At 39.3% G+C, this 13,131-nt stretch overlaps 3 protein-coding genes across 3 annotated transcripts; 1 reads left to right on the top strand and 2 right to left on the bottom strand.

Annotated features, from left to right (window-relative positions):
• Window positions 1-1,412: 1,412 nt before the first annotated feature.
• LOC145463320 (galanin receptor type 1-like) lies at window positions 1,413-3,164 on the top strand. Its single transcript, XM_081447069.1, has one exon. It carries the CDS (start codon window positions 1,997-1,999, stop codon window positions 2,918-2,920), a length of 924 nt encoding a protein of 307 aa, XP_081303195.1. The 5' UTR covers window positions 1,413-1,996; the 3' UTR covers window positions 2,921-3,164.
• A 3,473-nt stretch (window positions 3,165-6,637) lies between these two features.
• LOC145463066 (uncharacterized) lies at window positions 6,638-8,639 on the bottom strand. Its single transcript, XM_081446781.1, has 3 exons — window positions 8,420-8,639; window positions 7,495-7,602; window positions 6,638-7,154 (listed from the first exon to the last, which is right to left on the bottom strand). Exons 1-3 carry the CDS (start codon window positions 8,516-8,518, stop codon window positions 6,996-6,998), a joined length of 366 nt encoding a protein of 121 aa, XP_081302907.1. The 5' UTR covers window positions 8,519-8,639; the 3' UTR covers window positions 6,638-6,995.
• A 1,708-nt stretch (window positions 8,640-10,347) lies between these two features.
• On the bottom strand, window positions 10,348-12,866 carry LOC145463067 (uncharacterized). Its single transcript, XM_081446782.1, has 3 exons — window positions 12,695-12,866; window positions 12,037-12,156; window positions 10,348-10,894 (listed from the first exon to the last, which is right to left on the bottom strand). The coding sequence occupies exons 1-3, from the start codon at window positions 12,818-12,820 to the stop codon at window positions 10,703-10,705; spliced, it is 438 nt and encodes a 145-aa protein (XP_081302908.1). The 5' UTR covers window positions 12,821-12,866; the 3' UTR covers window positions 10,348-10,702.
• Window positions 12,867-13,131: the final 265 nt, after the last annotated feature.

Here is a 13,131-nt window from a genome sequence, read left to right as displayed (position 1 = left end):
ATTTCCATCTTCATCATAAGTCTTTCTCAGTTTCCGATGGTTTTCCGATATTTGTCCGAAACCATTGTCGAATCTGCCGGCCGAAGATCCAGATATGCCTGTTTGAGTGCCTGTCTGATCTTCAGTAGTCCATTTCCGAGTTGGCCCAAGCCTCTCCATCAAAGCGAGGCCTGGTGCACAACCATTCAAATGAAAATGAGTTTAATTTGCATGTGAATGATATCTTATTTTCATATGAAAGGATGGGTACTAGGACTCACTTTGAGAAACAGGCTTAAGCTAGGTAATTCGGAAATGGCCTAGACCCACAGACAGTGCTAAAAATACATGGCAGAGTTTCATTCAAAGTGTCGGAAATCCGAATTTAATTAATTGTCCCATCAATCGATTTTACTGAAGTAAGTTAATGAAAACGCCGATGAACTTTCAAAAGCGCGTCACTCAATCGATAAAATAATTGCAAACACGAGATGGTGGACATTGTGTCCGCCATTTTGGATTTCACAGCCCGAAAAGCCCTGAGGACAAGGCTGACGACAAATAGTCGTTCCAGCCAATTAGAATAGCCGCTCAAAGCTAAATTTTACAACCATGCAACCACGGATTAGAGATAGAAGATATCACACGGCGGCGTGAAGATATGAATCTTATTTTCCAGTGGCCGGGTCTTTTCAGCTTTTAATTGCAAGGTATCTTATGACTACCTGGATCACGTGTGTTATTGGACCCGTTTCTAGGAGAAATCATTCTAACTGAGCCATAGATACCTTTAGTAAGTCTTGGCCACTTAACCTTCAACTGAATTCTCTCTGAACGAATTGATGTTTCCAAGATCATACTGTGTCCCTTTTTTGACCAGGAGTCTGAAACTCCTGTTCTGTTTTCCTTGATCAAATGGAGCAATATTTCGACCTTATAACTTGAATTTGGCTCATGCCCTCGCAAATCGTATAACACAGCTTAGATCTTTCTTTAATAGCCCGCTTATTTCGCATTTCGATTAACTATATATGTAAATTTATCTTTCCCCCTCGGTTAATCAATGACAACTGCCGGAACTGAAAGTACGTAGCCTGAAAGTTTTTAGTTTTTGGGAATGATAACATTGAATTGGGAAATTGTACACGCGGAAACGTAATTATCAACCGCTCATTTTTCCAAACTTCCAACTTTACATCGACGAAAAAAATTTAACGAAGAACAGTTAAATAAAAGACTGATCAACATATATTTGTGCTAACAAAGGTCAACAAAAAAATAAAATGCTGTCAAGATTACCGATTTTGTAAACGGAGGGATCTTCGCCACTCAGTACACGACATCGTGTTTATGAGTTTGATAGGCGGGGTTAGCAGCGGCCAATCATCAAATAGAAATTAGCTTATTTCATGCAGATATCAGTTAACAGCAATGCCGTGTGATTTATTATTTCTTGCTAATTATAAAATACAAATGCTACTTGTCCATTCTCTTAATAAAGGTAAACTTCGATCTTTCATTAACTTTTTCTTTTTAGTAATTAATATTTTCTTCACAAACTAATTTGCTCCTTGAAGACGCTCGATTCTTTTTTTCTTTTTTTTTTTTTTTTTTGACGTAGTGCTGTTTTTATCCCAGCGATATAAATTTAGCACGCGATAAACTTGCTAGGATCTGAACTTATGCTCATCAGCTGTACCTTCGGGCGTTTTAAATGTTTATTTTCTGGAGGAAAAGACGGGGAAAAAAATGATTTTTATTGGATGGGAGGCTTGACAGATGACGAAAAATGGCAGGCGGCTAACATTTCTTGTCATAAATACTCCGACATCGTGTGTTCTCGAATTCATCGTTTATGTATTTTCTATCGCTGAGGACAAAATAGAGTGCCAGTCGGGAAAAAGAACAATATTGACGGTGGGCACTGTCGCCGGAGTACTAACTGGAAACAGTAAGAGCTAAGATCAAGAAGAGAGTTTTCTGAAGTTGATTGATTCGTTTTGACGCGGATGAAAAGATGAATATTCAACCCCAAACGTACCTAAAGCTGGCAGTCAATACTGCGGTGTTTGCAGTGGGATTCATTGGTAACCTTCTTACCATTATTGTTATTTGTCGTAAGGGACAGAACAAGTCGACGTATCAGATGCTGGTGCTAAACTTGGCGATCTCAGACTTTCTGTTCATCATCTCTATACTACCGTTGTCAACTTACGAGATGTTTGGAGTCATCGAAAAGTCTGGGTTTTACTGCCGAGTCATTTGGCCCTGGCTCACAATTCCTTACCTCCTGAGTATATTCAGCATTGCCTCCATGGCACTACAACGCTGCCGCTCAATTGTAATGCCTTATCGGCCCAAACTAAGCAAACGGATAACCTCTGCCTGGATAGCAGCTATTTGGCTCGCTTCCTTCGTCATTGTATTGCCGCTTGTTATAGTTACAAGGTTTGTTTACCCTGATCAATGCGTAGAAAACTGGCCCAGCTTTAGCCACAGGAAAGCGTATACGTTGGCGCTTTTTCTTCTTCAGTATTTGATTCCACTCTTTATCATCACCATTGTGTATGCTAAAATCACAAGGTATCTGTTAAACAACAGCGTAGTCACGCGCAGCGGTAGTTTCTCTACTGAGGAACAGCGCGCAGCCGAAGCGAGAAGGTTGAAGAGGCGTAACCAAGCAATCAGGACTTTGGCCGCGGTTGTTATTCTGTTCGCGGTCTGTCTTTTTCCCGGACAAGTGGCGTGGTTGTTGATGGACTTTGGAAGTGGCGGATCAAGTCAGGAAAAAGCTATCGATATTCTTTTCAGGTTTTCCGATTTTCTGGATAACTTCCATGCGTGCATTAACCCCGTTATATACTGCATGTTAAATGCTCGATACCGGGCAGAATATTACAGATGTCTGGTTTATGTATTTCGGGTAAATCACGAAAATTAGAGCAGTGCCAAAGCTCTTGGAGTAGATATAAAGATCGGAGCGCAATCTATTTCTAGTCAGTGTAAGATGGAAGGGACTAGAGTCTTTGAAGTACTCATCGAGTATCTTGTTGGAAAGGAATTGTAAATTAAAATAAGTCAAGAGGCCGTTTTAACTTCAGATTAATTTGGGACGCAGTTTTTTTGACGCAGATCGTTAGAAATTAAATTTGAAAATGAAACTATAGAAGTGGCCTTCTACAGGTAATTACGGAAATCAGAGAAGCAGTTTTCACTTCAGGTAACCAGCTGAGTAGTAGAGTTTAATTTACAGAAGTACATAAGTAATGCAATTTTTGAGAGTGATTACTCACAAAAGGTCTTGAAAATCAAATGTCCTCTTGCACATGTCCATTTCTGCTTTATACCCTTAAACGTTTTTTGACATGTTAAAAACTGGCTGAATATAGTTTGCTCAAGTGTGTATACACTCGGCGCACTTCTGCCAAGACATCGCAAGCAAAGTGACGTTTGTACCTGAAGTGTAATTACACACAATGCAAATGGCCCTCTTGTAGACTTGCTATTAAGATGTGAATCAATTAAAAGCTCCTGTTATTGTTTTTGAGTTTATGGTGGGGTTGTCTTTGGTTTTTGTTCTTTTTTTCTTTCGATGCTTCTGTTTCATTATTGAAAAACTGTTCTTTAATTTGCCGGAGGGGTTTTTGACTGTGAGAGCAAATGCCAAAATATAACTAAAGGTCAGTTAAGAAAAATATATTCAATATTTATACTGGACTGTTTTAGCCGATATCAAGAAATTAATTCTTCTCTCGCGATCGGATGACTATCAAATGCTTCGTTATTATCAAGAGAAATGAGATTTTCGTCATTCAAAGCTAGGATGAACAAACTTTGCCTTCACAACTTCTTTTTTCAGTAAGGCTTCAAATCTAAAAAAGTTCCCCCCACCCCATCCCCCGCAGTACAGCGAGGTTCCTTGGGAGTGGGACGAACCATAAACCTTTCAGTTCGTCTTGAAACTCGGTCGTGTTTTATCTTTCACAAACAAGGCGAGCGTTTTACTTATTACCGTATAACTCCTTTGGAGCTACAAAAAACCATAGAACTGTACATTTGAAACGGTGCATTATCAGTATATGGTAGCAACAGACAGAAAATAATTGTTTGCGCATACCCTGACTCCTAGCCTGGCGTAGCGCTCATACAACTAATTAATTAAATTTATCTTAGGAGATATTGAGCCTCACAAAACAAACTTAATCGGAAGAAAATGAATCCACGCTTTCGTATCAGCTGCTTACCACCTTTTTTCACGCTGCTCACTAATTTTTCCCTAGTGATAAAAATAGCAGAAGTTTGCACGCTTTCTCAATGAAGCCATCACGTTTGCCCAATTAGTGTCCCTATTGGGTAAGGGGGGAGGGGTTAAGAATTTCAAACGATCGTAGAAAAGTCATGCAAAAATTTTCTTGCCAATTAAAGTATTGGCTTTTTAGTTTCATAAAAATATTTCTGAAAAGTTTAAAAGCACATCCTGTTAGAAAGAGGTAAGCAACGTTGTGGGTAGCAAGAGAAGATCGGAAGAATCTGACGTCATTCGGTCGGGACTGCGTTAGCGCGTGGTGCTCACTCCTACAGAACGACGTGCAAGCGAAGGAGGTTTTCTATTTTGCTATGTATTGTTTCGAGTCCCTCGAAAAATTTTTCTGGGCGTTTTTGTTTAATTATTCTTGGGTGATTTTATTTTAATTGAAAACTTGACAGTTCCTAGTCGTTTAGCCGCCATTTGCAGCCTTTGTACCGCGCAGGTGGTGCCCTGGGGATATAAATGAGATTGTAGAGCGCATGTTGCCGAATCGTCTAGTCGCTAAATCTCACAAACATCCTCATAGAGTTTCTGGTGAAAAAAGGCTACAATAAATTTCCGTTGAATGGCTATTAAGTTGAAGAACAAAATTCAAAAAGTCACAATTTAAACTTCCCGTCTTTCTTTTCCTTTCTTTTTTAAATGTCATTGAAGTTCAATGTTTTTACGTATTTGACTGGAGGTAATTATTAGTTATTTTATTCGTATTTGTTTTGACAGATGCCTCCATGCCACTAAGGCTCCTGCCTGATTCTCAAGGAAGCGCGAAATCAGAAGCAATGGCGCAACCTGGGTGGGCATTTAGGGTAGCTTTCTTTTCACCTTGTCTCTACCCCCTCCCCCACAATCATGGGTGTCTGACTTAAAGACCAGCGGGGCAGAGAGCGAAACACGATACGCGAGCGTGGAGCGCGACCACGAGCGCGAAGCGCGAATCGATTTGAAGGGAGCCGCATAAAATTTGGTTTCAGTGTGGCGTCACGACGGCCATGTTAAGGTGGCTCCATAAGGTAATCATTTACGGCGTTGCGCGCCGAAGTGTTATGTTTTGCATGCCGTTTTTGCATTCGTTTTCACACCCAGTCCTCTCAAACTTATTACGTGTAATAAGTAATGATTAAATAATGTCTTACTACAATCTCTGTTAAAATTATGGGTTTTAGTCTTGAATTATAAATGCCCGAACAAATGTGTTTTTTACTTTTTTATGGCTTTATTTGTGATTTTCTTGAATTTCCTTCGGTGGACTCTTTCAAAATTTTCACAGCATAACGCATCCTGCGGGATACGAATTTTAAACACGAAAAAAAGTAGGGTTTGTAAAGGCAGGTTTTTCGATTTTTGCAAATTTATGTCTAAACAGACAGATTTCCCTGGAAAACGAGCTCCGACTTAGGTAAAACATTTACTAACAGTCTGTCAAGTCTTACGGAATTTCACGTTAGGAAACGCGAAAAAATTCACTGTCAGTTTTGCTCTTTCTGCTCATGTTGACATCATGAGAATATCGAAAAACACTGATGTTTTCCTTCGAGCGCGCGCAGATTACTTGAGCTTTCGTCCTCAGCGCGTGCGATCGTAAAACTATAGGGAGTCTTTATCAAACAATGACGATTATTTGAAATGAGTTTTGCTTTAAAACACCATGAATTAAAGTATGTCGAAAAGCGAATGTACTAGATGATGAACAACTACAAAATTTGATCAGACTTGAAAGCCTTAATTTTCTCAACTTCCGAAGGCTGCAAATTAAAGCTCTGAAAACTTTATCGGAAAATATTAATATTCCCCTTTTTGTTGGCAATTGCCCATATTAGGAAAAAATCTTGTATCCCGAGGCAAACCAAGCATGTTTGTGTTCTCAGAAGCTTAGCGCGACTGAACAATCATAAACAGATTGATGTTTACAAGAACCATTTAGTCGACGCATTGTTCACCAAAAAGTGATACAGGTGATACAACAACGCTACCTGTTGGGCGGAGACAATTAGCGTTATTAGCATTAGCAGCAATTTTGTTTCTTAACAAACACTTCACAACTGGCCCCAAGAAAAACAGCGAGTTTTGTTTCCCCGAGACCCTCAGTGTTTCCCGAGTCGAAGCACTGGTGAATATTAAGGTCGAGGGGAAACAAAACTCACTGTTTTCCGTAGGGCCAGTCATTAAGTGTTTTGTTACACCTCCCAACTCAAAAATAGAAAAAAAAACTGCGAAAAAAGTATTTGTTTGACACCAGCTGGAATAACAAATTTGCCGCGGTTTCAAGCTACACGACTTGATTACGTGCAAGTCGAAAGTTCAAGCTGTTGTTTCCCTAGGGAGTTAGTGAGTTTTGACCCCCGACACGTGACACGTTCTCTTGCAATCGGAAAATGTATTTTAATTGGGAGGCATAGCAATGGTCGGATGTTGTTTTAAATCCGACTCTTTTGTTTTTTGATAAATGTGCTTCAAACACTCTTAGTTGAAAATTCTTCCAAAACCGCAAGAAAAATAAAAAGCAGTGAGAATTGTATTGCTTCTGGCGGAACAAAATAATTTAAGATTGAGTTCAGCTCAAATATCGTACAAGGCTCACTTTGCATGGACACCTTTTATTGCTTTCATTGCCGGAGGCGGACACTCTTGACCAAATTTAACACTGCTACATCGCCACTACAAAAGTCCCAAAACCATATGGTGATCGTGCCTTAAGCGATTTTCACATCTAGAAGTAAAAGTCCCCAGACCCAGGCTCCTGAGTTGGCAGTGGAGGACGGACACACTTGAAGCGCTTGTGATTATGAGGATGCCTTTCCTCTTTAGAGCCTGGACGACGGGATCGTTCACACACAAGCCCAGGTTTACAACCATGATGACAGAGGAACTGTAATAAAGTAAAAAACGCAAGTGTACAGGTCACGGACGAATGTGACTTACTTTACTGTATTCGTCTTCCTTTTTGGGGATATCAATCATAGCAATTACGATTTCCTCAAACGTGATCGGTGCATAAACTGCTGTATTTTGCTGTAATTAATCTGCAAAGTTGTAATCAGACAGTGTAATCAAACAGTTGGCTGTAATCGGACTCCTATAATCAGGAAGTACCTTTAATTCAACCCAAACGTTTTGAGGTGTAGTAAAAAGATGTTGTAATTAGCACCCGCTGTGCTCGGTATTTTTTTCTCTTGTTTGGCGGGAAAAGATGTATCTTGAACACTTACTGCGGGCGGGTTCCTGCGGCAAGGCTGGCCCAGTCCTTTCTGAGGAAAACACTTGTACCAATACCAGAATATCCTGCAGCATTCTCCGGCTTTACACTTCTTCTTGCACTGTGACACAGGTAAAAAAATGTTTCACTAAGTATACAGTATTTATTCGATTAAGAACCCAACCTCAAGCAAGCGCCTACCTCGAATAAGCGCCCACCCTGAAAGTCCAAAAATTAAATAAGCGCTCTGGGCGCTTAATCGAATAAATACGGTATATTCTTCACGAATCAATGTCTCAAATCTTCAAATTCGTTCGAAAATATTCATGAAATCAGCCGAACGGAACGCAACATAGGCAATGTTCGTTGAATTGTTTGGAACACTTAACAACTGAAGCAGAGCAGCGGAGATCGCGATCGAAAGCCGGAATTTCTTCCAGTGGTCTTGGTTTATGAAATTAATTGTTTTATAAAACTTGTGCTTACATCAACAATACATGAATTCGGTGAAAGTTATTGCAATATATTTATGATTTTCTAGCCCATGCATGCAGTAACCTATATTTTTTCTTGTTACTAAGAAATGAAGCAAAGGAGGGGTGTTACTTGATTTTTTTAAAATTCAACCTTTTTCTTTCAAATTCAAGGTTTTCGTTTCTCTTGCACGTTCATTTATTTCGCAATTCTACACATTAATATATTAAAGATTTGAAACACAACGGAACTCCACCTATGTTATGACCGAGTCAACTCCACCACTTCGTTTTAAAGACCTTTTCTTCTGTCTCCGAAGGAAAGTTCAGTCAGGTATATTCTTATTTACTGGTTCACCGTTTATGTTGCTAGAATTTTTGGCATGTGAGAGCCAGTTTTCAGTTTTCCCTCTACTTGTTATTCGAGAGAAGTAACTCCTTCTTTGTCAGTGAAAACAAGCTCACCTTGCGCGGAATATGACGACTGTCGTGTTCTTGATCTCCAAATGATACAACTTCCAAGATCAACGCCAGCAAAATAACAAACAACAGGGTGAGTTTCATGTTGCTCAAACTGTACAAGCTGAGTACAGATCGAATTTAAGTTCGAACAACATTATTTATCAGTGTTTAACAGAAACCTGTTCAAATGCAACCTAAACAAATCACTTGTTTGCAGGCTACAAACAAGCATTGAAAGAAATATAATTTAAAGAAAAAAGATTTAAACAGTGTCAAATTTATCATTTCATTGTAAACAAGAAATTAAACTCCCATTTAAAAAAATTTGAATAGATCCGGGATTGAGAGAAAAAGGACTCTTAAACTGTTGATACATTCATTTTCTTTAGTTTGTCACGTGCTTTTTTTCTGTCATACACTCTTTCATGTTTTATATAAAGGTCTTTTATCAGCTGATGGTTGAGCACAAAAGTCAACTAGTGAATTTAAACTAGTCTTATTAGCTTTTACAGGAAAAGAACTAATATCTAATATCAGGTTTGTGGATTCAAGGGTTAGTCTCGCATTTGATTGGTTAACGACTCTGAATTCATTCTGAATTTTGCCCCCAGGTCGGTGATAAGGATGTAAAATGTTGTTCTTTTAACGATTGTTTCTTAAATAAGGATTGAAACATCCATCTCTTGGCGTTTCTTATGGTTTTTAAATTGAGTATGTTCATTTGAATACACGAATTGGCACGAGGAAAACGTGTTTTTCGTATCTGGATCTTCTCACTCCTTGGAACATTGGGAACATCTGAATACAAGACTAAGGAAACGTTTTTGATGGTCTAGTTAGCATGCGGAAACGGTTCATGCTTGCCCATGCCCAAGCGCGCGAAGCCGCGAGAAGGACTGCCCGAGCGTGGCCTCGTCCTCGACACCTCGCCACTGGCTTGTTTGCGGTCGACAATGCAAACTTATTACACCATATTTTTGGTGTCACTGATATACAATTTTGTAAGAAACGGAACCATAATTATTAAAATTACTTTACCTGGCAGTATAAATAAGATGTAGCAAGAAGAAAATGCTTTCGATTATACGAAGTAGACTTTTAGTTCTATAGCTTGTGTTAAGTAAGAGCGAGATTAGCATAACTAAAGTAAAGCGCATGTACCTAAAACTACAAGAATCAACCCATCATTTGTTGCCAATCCAAATTTTGACTGCGCCTGTACCTAAACAAGAACGAAGCGTATCAGCTGCTAAAACAATAACAGCTAATATGTGGAAATCATGTCTAAACAAATAAGATTGTCATCGGTAGGTTTAGTATATCAATGAGTATTTGCTTTTAGAGCGAAAAAAAGAAATGAGAACAGGTAACAAAGATAGTCCTTGAAAGATGTTTCCTCCACCTAAATCAGTTAACGTTCTTGTCGTTGTTTTCAATCAGTTCATATATTCTAAGGGCACCGGTACCATTCAAAAAAAATCATGACCTCGCATCGTTTCAGTTAATTTTAGATATCAAAACACAATTAAGTCAGTCAATTGTTTCTGAATCAAAAAACATTAGCAATATTGTCATTGTTGTTCCGTAAATGTAAGGTCGTAGTGATTCGATTTAGCATCCGGGGTGCTTAGCTTATTTTGAGGGCTAACGGTGGTGCGCCTATTAGGGATGGGGTGCTTTTACTTTACTGATTGAGCACTCAACTGTGTAAAACGAAAGAGAATCTCTCGTTTGAAGGAATAGTGCAGCTCTGTTGTGAAAATAGCAATCAGGACAACCGCTTTGTAATGCGGGTATGATTTAAGCTATGCAGAAGGAAAATAAACCATGGACGGGTGATCTCAATGTACTCTGAAGAGTTGTAGTTGAAAAATTAGTTGGGTGGCTTATTAAGGGAGTTTATTGGTATAGGGAGCGCTAACTACGTTCAAAGGGGAGGGGGTTATACCTTTTTGAGGGATGGAAGGAAGAAAGGGGGTGCTTATTGAAAGGAGGGCACTATGTTTTTATTTTATTTTTAGTTTTATTTTTATCCTGGCATCATCGGGGCTCCAAAGAAGCGGGATTTTAATGTCTCAGGAAATCATATGAAAATTAGTGTGACGATTGACTTAGTAAGAACCGTCATTACAATATCATTGATTCAATTTTTGTTAAAACCAAAGAATTCTCACACGTTAAACTGACTCTTTCTTTATTGATCAAGCCGACAATATATTTCTCCATTCAAAAACCCAGCACTAATAATCCACAAAACAACCGAGATTTCAATGAACTGATTCACGCTCAGAAGTCGTCCATATCCCCGGACCCAGGCTCTTCGGTTGGCGGAAGAGGGCGCACGCATTTGCCGCGGTGATGCGGGTGAGGATGCCGAGACCGGTGGGGGTGAGGAGGTTTTGCGCCTGGTGGACTCGGTGGACCTGATCGTCGACACTCCAGGCCATCTGCGCAACCGTAATGGCAGGAATATTTCGACTGTAATAGAATTATACAAAATTTACTCGTGAATAGCAGCATAGTTAATAGAGGGAAATGGCTGGGAAACCTGGCAAAGTTCTTTGTTGTACGTTTCTGTTGGCTATTTTGGGGGTTGACCCTGCATAAAATCTGGCAAAATACAAACGGTGGTTACATGTTTCCCACACAACTAACCAATGGAAGCATTGCGATTATGTAATTCATACAACGTCTAGTCAAAAGATATGTAGTGTCAAGGACCTTTCAACATAAATCAGCCCGTTTGTTTGCATCTTAGACGTTTACCGGCCTTCCTAACCATTTCCCTCTATTAACTGTGCTAGCAGCAAATGTTTCAAGTGGTCTGTAGCTACATTTTTGCCTCTGTTCTCTTATGCAGTTGAGTCGTCAGTTTCTCATTTTCAGGGTGGGTGCTATGACAAAGCTCATCTTGTCATGTTAAGTTTGCGCAATTAACTATTCGTACTAATTGTGCAACTTAACTGTTATTTCTCTTTCTATATTCAATTATCGTCATTTCCCTTTCTGTCAACTGTATTTATTTATTTTCCAATGCTGAATGAATAAATGGCAGTAGAAACGAAGCTAATTGCTGCTGTCGTTGCCGGTTTCATTCTAGGAAGGTTACTATTCTCTTTCAGATGAAATAATTTTTTGGCAATTTCTTGCCAACGGAGGCAGTTGAGTGTTTTTAAGTGGCGATGTTTGCTCCTGTATTGTTAATCTTCCTCCTTTCTATTTAAGTTTTAGCGCAGCTCTTAGGCCCCGTCTACACTACACGGAAGGAATTTGAAAACGGAGGTTTTACTCTAAAAACGAATCAAATGTTTTCCTTCACACTACCCCGGAGAAACTGATTTGAAAACGCAATAATCACCGGTCATTTTGGATTTGTGTATGCGGGAACTCAGTCTGAGGAAAATCACATAAGCTCCGTTTTCAAACCTTTTTCCGTCCACTAGAAAAGAAAAGCCGGCGTTTTTAAATTCCTCTGGTTTGAAGAGCGTTTTCGTGATGGGTTAGTGTGGACGGTAGGCCAAGCCGTAAAAAAAAGAAGCGTTTTCAAATTTCCCCGGCGTACCGTGGACGCCACCTTAGGAGTTAAAGCGTAAACAGGACAATGAGGCTATCACACTCACAGTCTTCTCAAGGCATCTCTCGTTCTCTTTTCTCTGAGCAAAACACCTGGACCTGTACCACCACCAGTGTCCATAAGTCCTGCAGCACTCTCCAGTGTTACAATCTTCATCTACCTTGCACTGTAATCAAGAGATAAAATGGTGCTCATCGAAGCAGGTTTTCACGAGCAAACATTCGTCAAGTCGAGATAACTAAATTAAAGGCATATTCCAAAATGAAAGGAATCAGAACTGACGCGCAACACTTTAATAGTTCAGCTGATCGCACGGTGGCCAATGTGTTCAGAAGCCCGTGAATTCTTTTCGCGCCGTTCTGTAAATGTTACCTTAAACGTGTTGCAAGCTTTCAGCGAGTGGAAGTAACTTTGGTAGACGTTATGTAAAAAAATTGTCGTTTTCAGCTTATCGTATTGTCGTATTGCATGGTTTATTTAACAGATGAAACAACTGCAGATTTGATTTCATAATGAAAAAATGCATTTGATCTTTGCCACAGCCTATCATTTAAGAACGTTCAATAGTGTACTTTAAAAAAATCAACCATGTTCCCTAAATTTTATAATTTCACGTTCTGAGAAATCCAGAACAAATTATTTTTTCCGAGACTTAAATTTTGTCAAAGTGTTTGTACTTTTTGGCTGATAAACTCATAGCTTACCTTACGTAAATGATGGCGGGATTCATTTTCTTCGTCCTCTTCATCTTCCACAAATTCATCCTCAACGAACGATTCAACTAAAAAAACCAGCGTCAGACAAACTCCAAAGACCAACGCAAGCCTCATATTGCAAGCACAGCAAGAAATTTTGTACGGTGTGGCTTAAACAAGACTTCGAGGGAGCTTCTTTAATAATTTTAATTAAAGCTGTTCTATCGCAAAGGTGACAGGAAGGAAAACAAATTATGTCGCTACTGCTGAAAAGTCAAGGTGATAAATTGATGGAGTGTCAAAATTAATTCAAATAGTGTCAATCATCCGTTAAGTTTATTTGAGTCAGTTAAAGCAACGAGCATGCAAAAAAGTGAATTATTGAAAAGAAAATAACATTGGGACGCTAAGAATTACTCTGAGGTCAGCGATGTTGAGAGAAAGCT

This window comes from Orbicella franksi, chromosome 12 (genome assembly GCF_964199315.1).
Source record: "Orbicella franksi chromosome 12, jaOrbFran1.1, whole genome shotgun sequence".
Classification (NCBI taxonomy): domain Eukaryota; kingdom Metazoa; phylum Cnidaria; class Anthozoa; order Scleractinia; family Merulinidae; genus Orbicella; species Orbicella franksi.
This window is presented reverse-complemented; position numbering and strand designations above follow the sequence as displayed.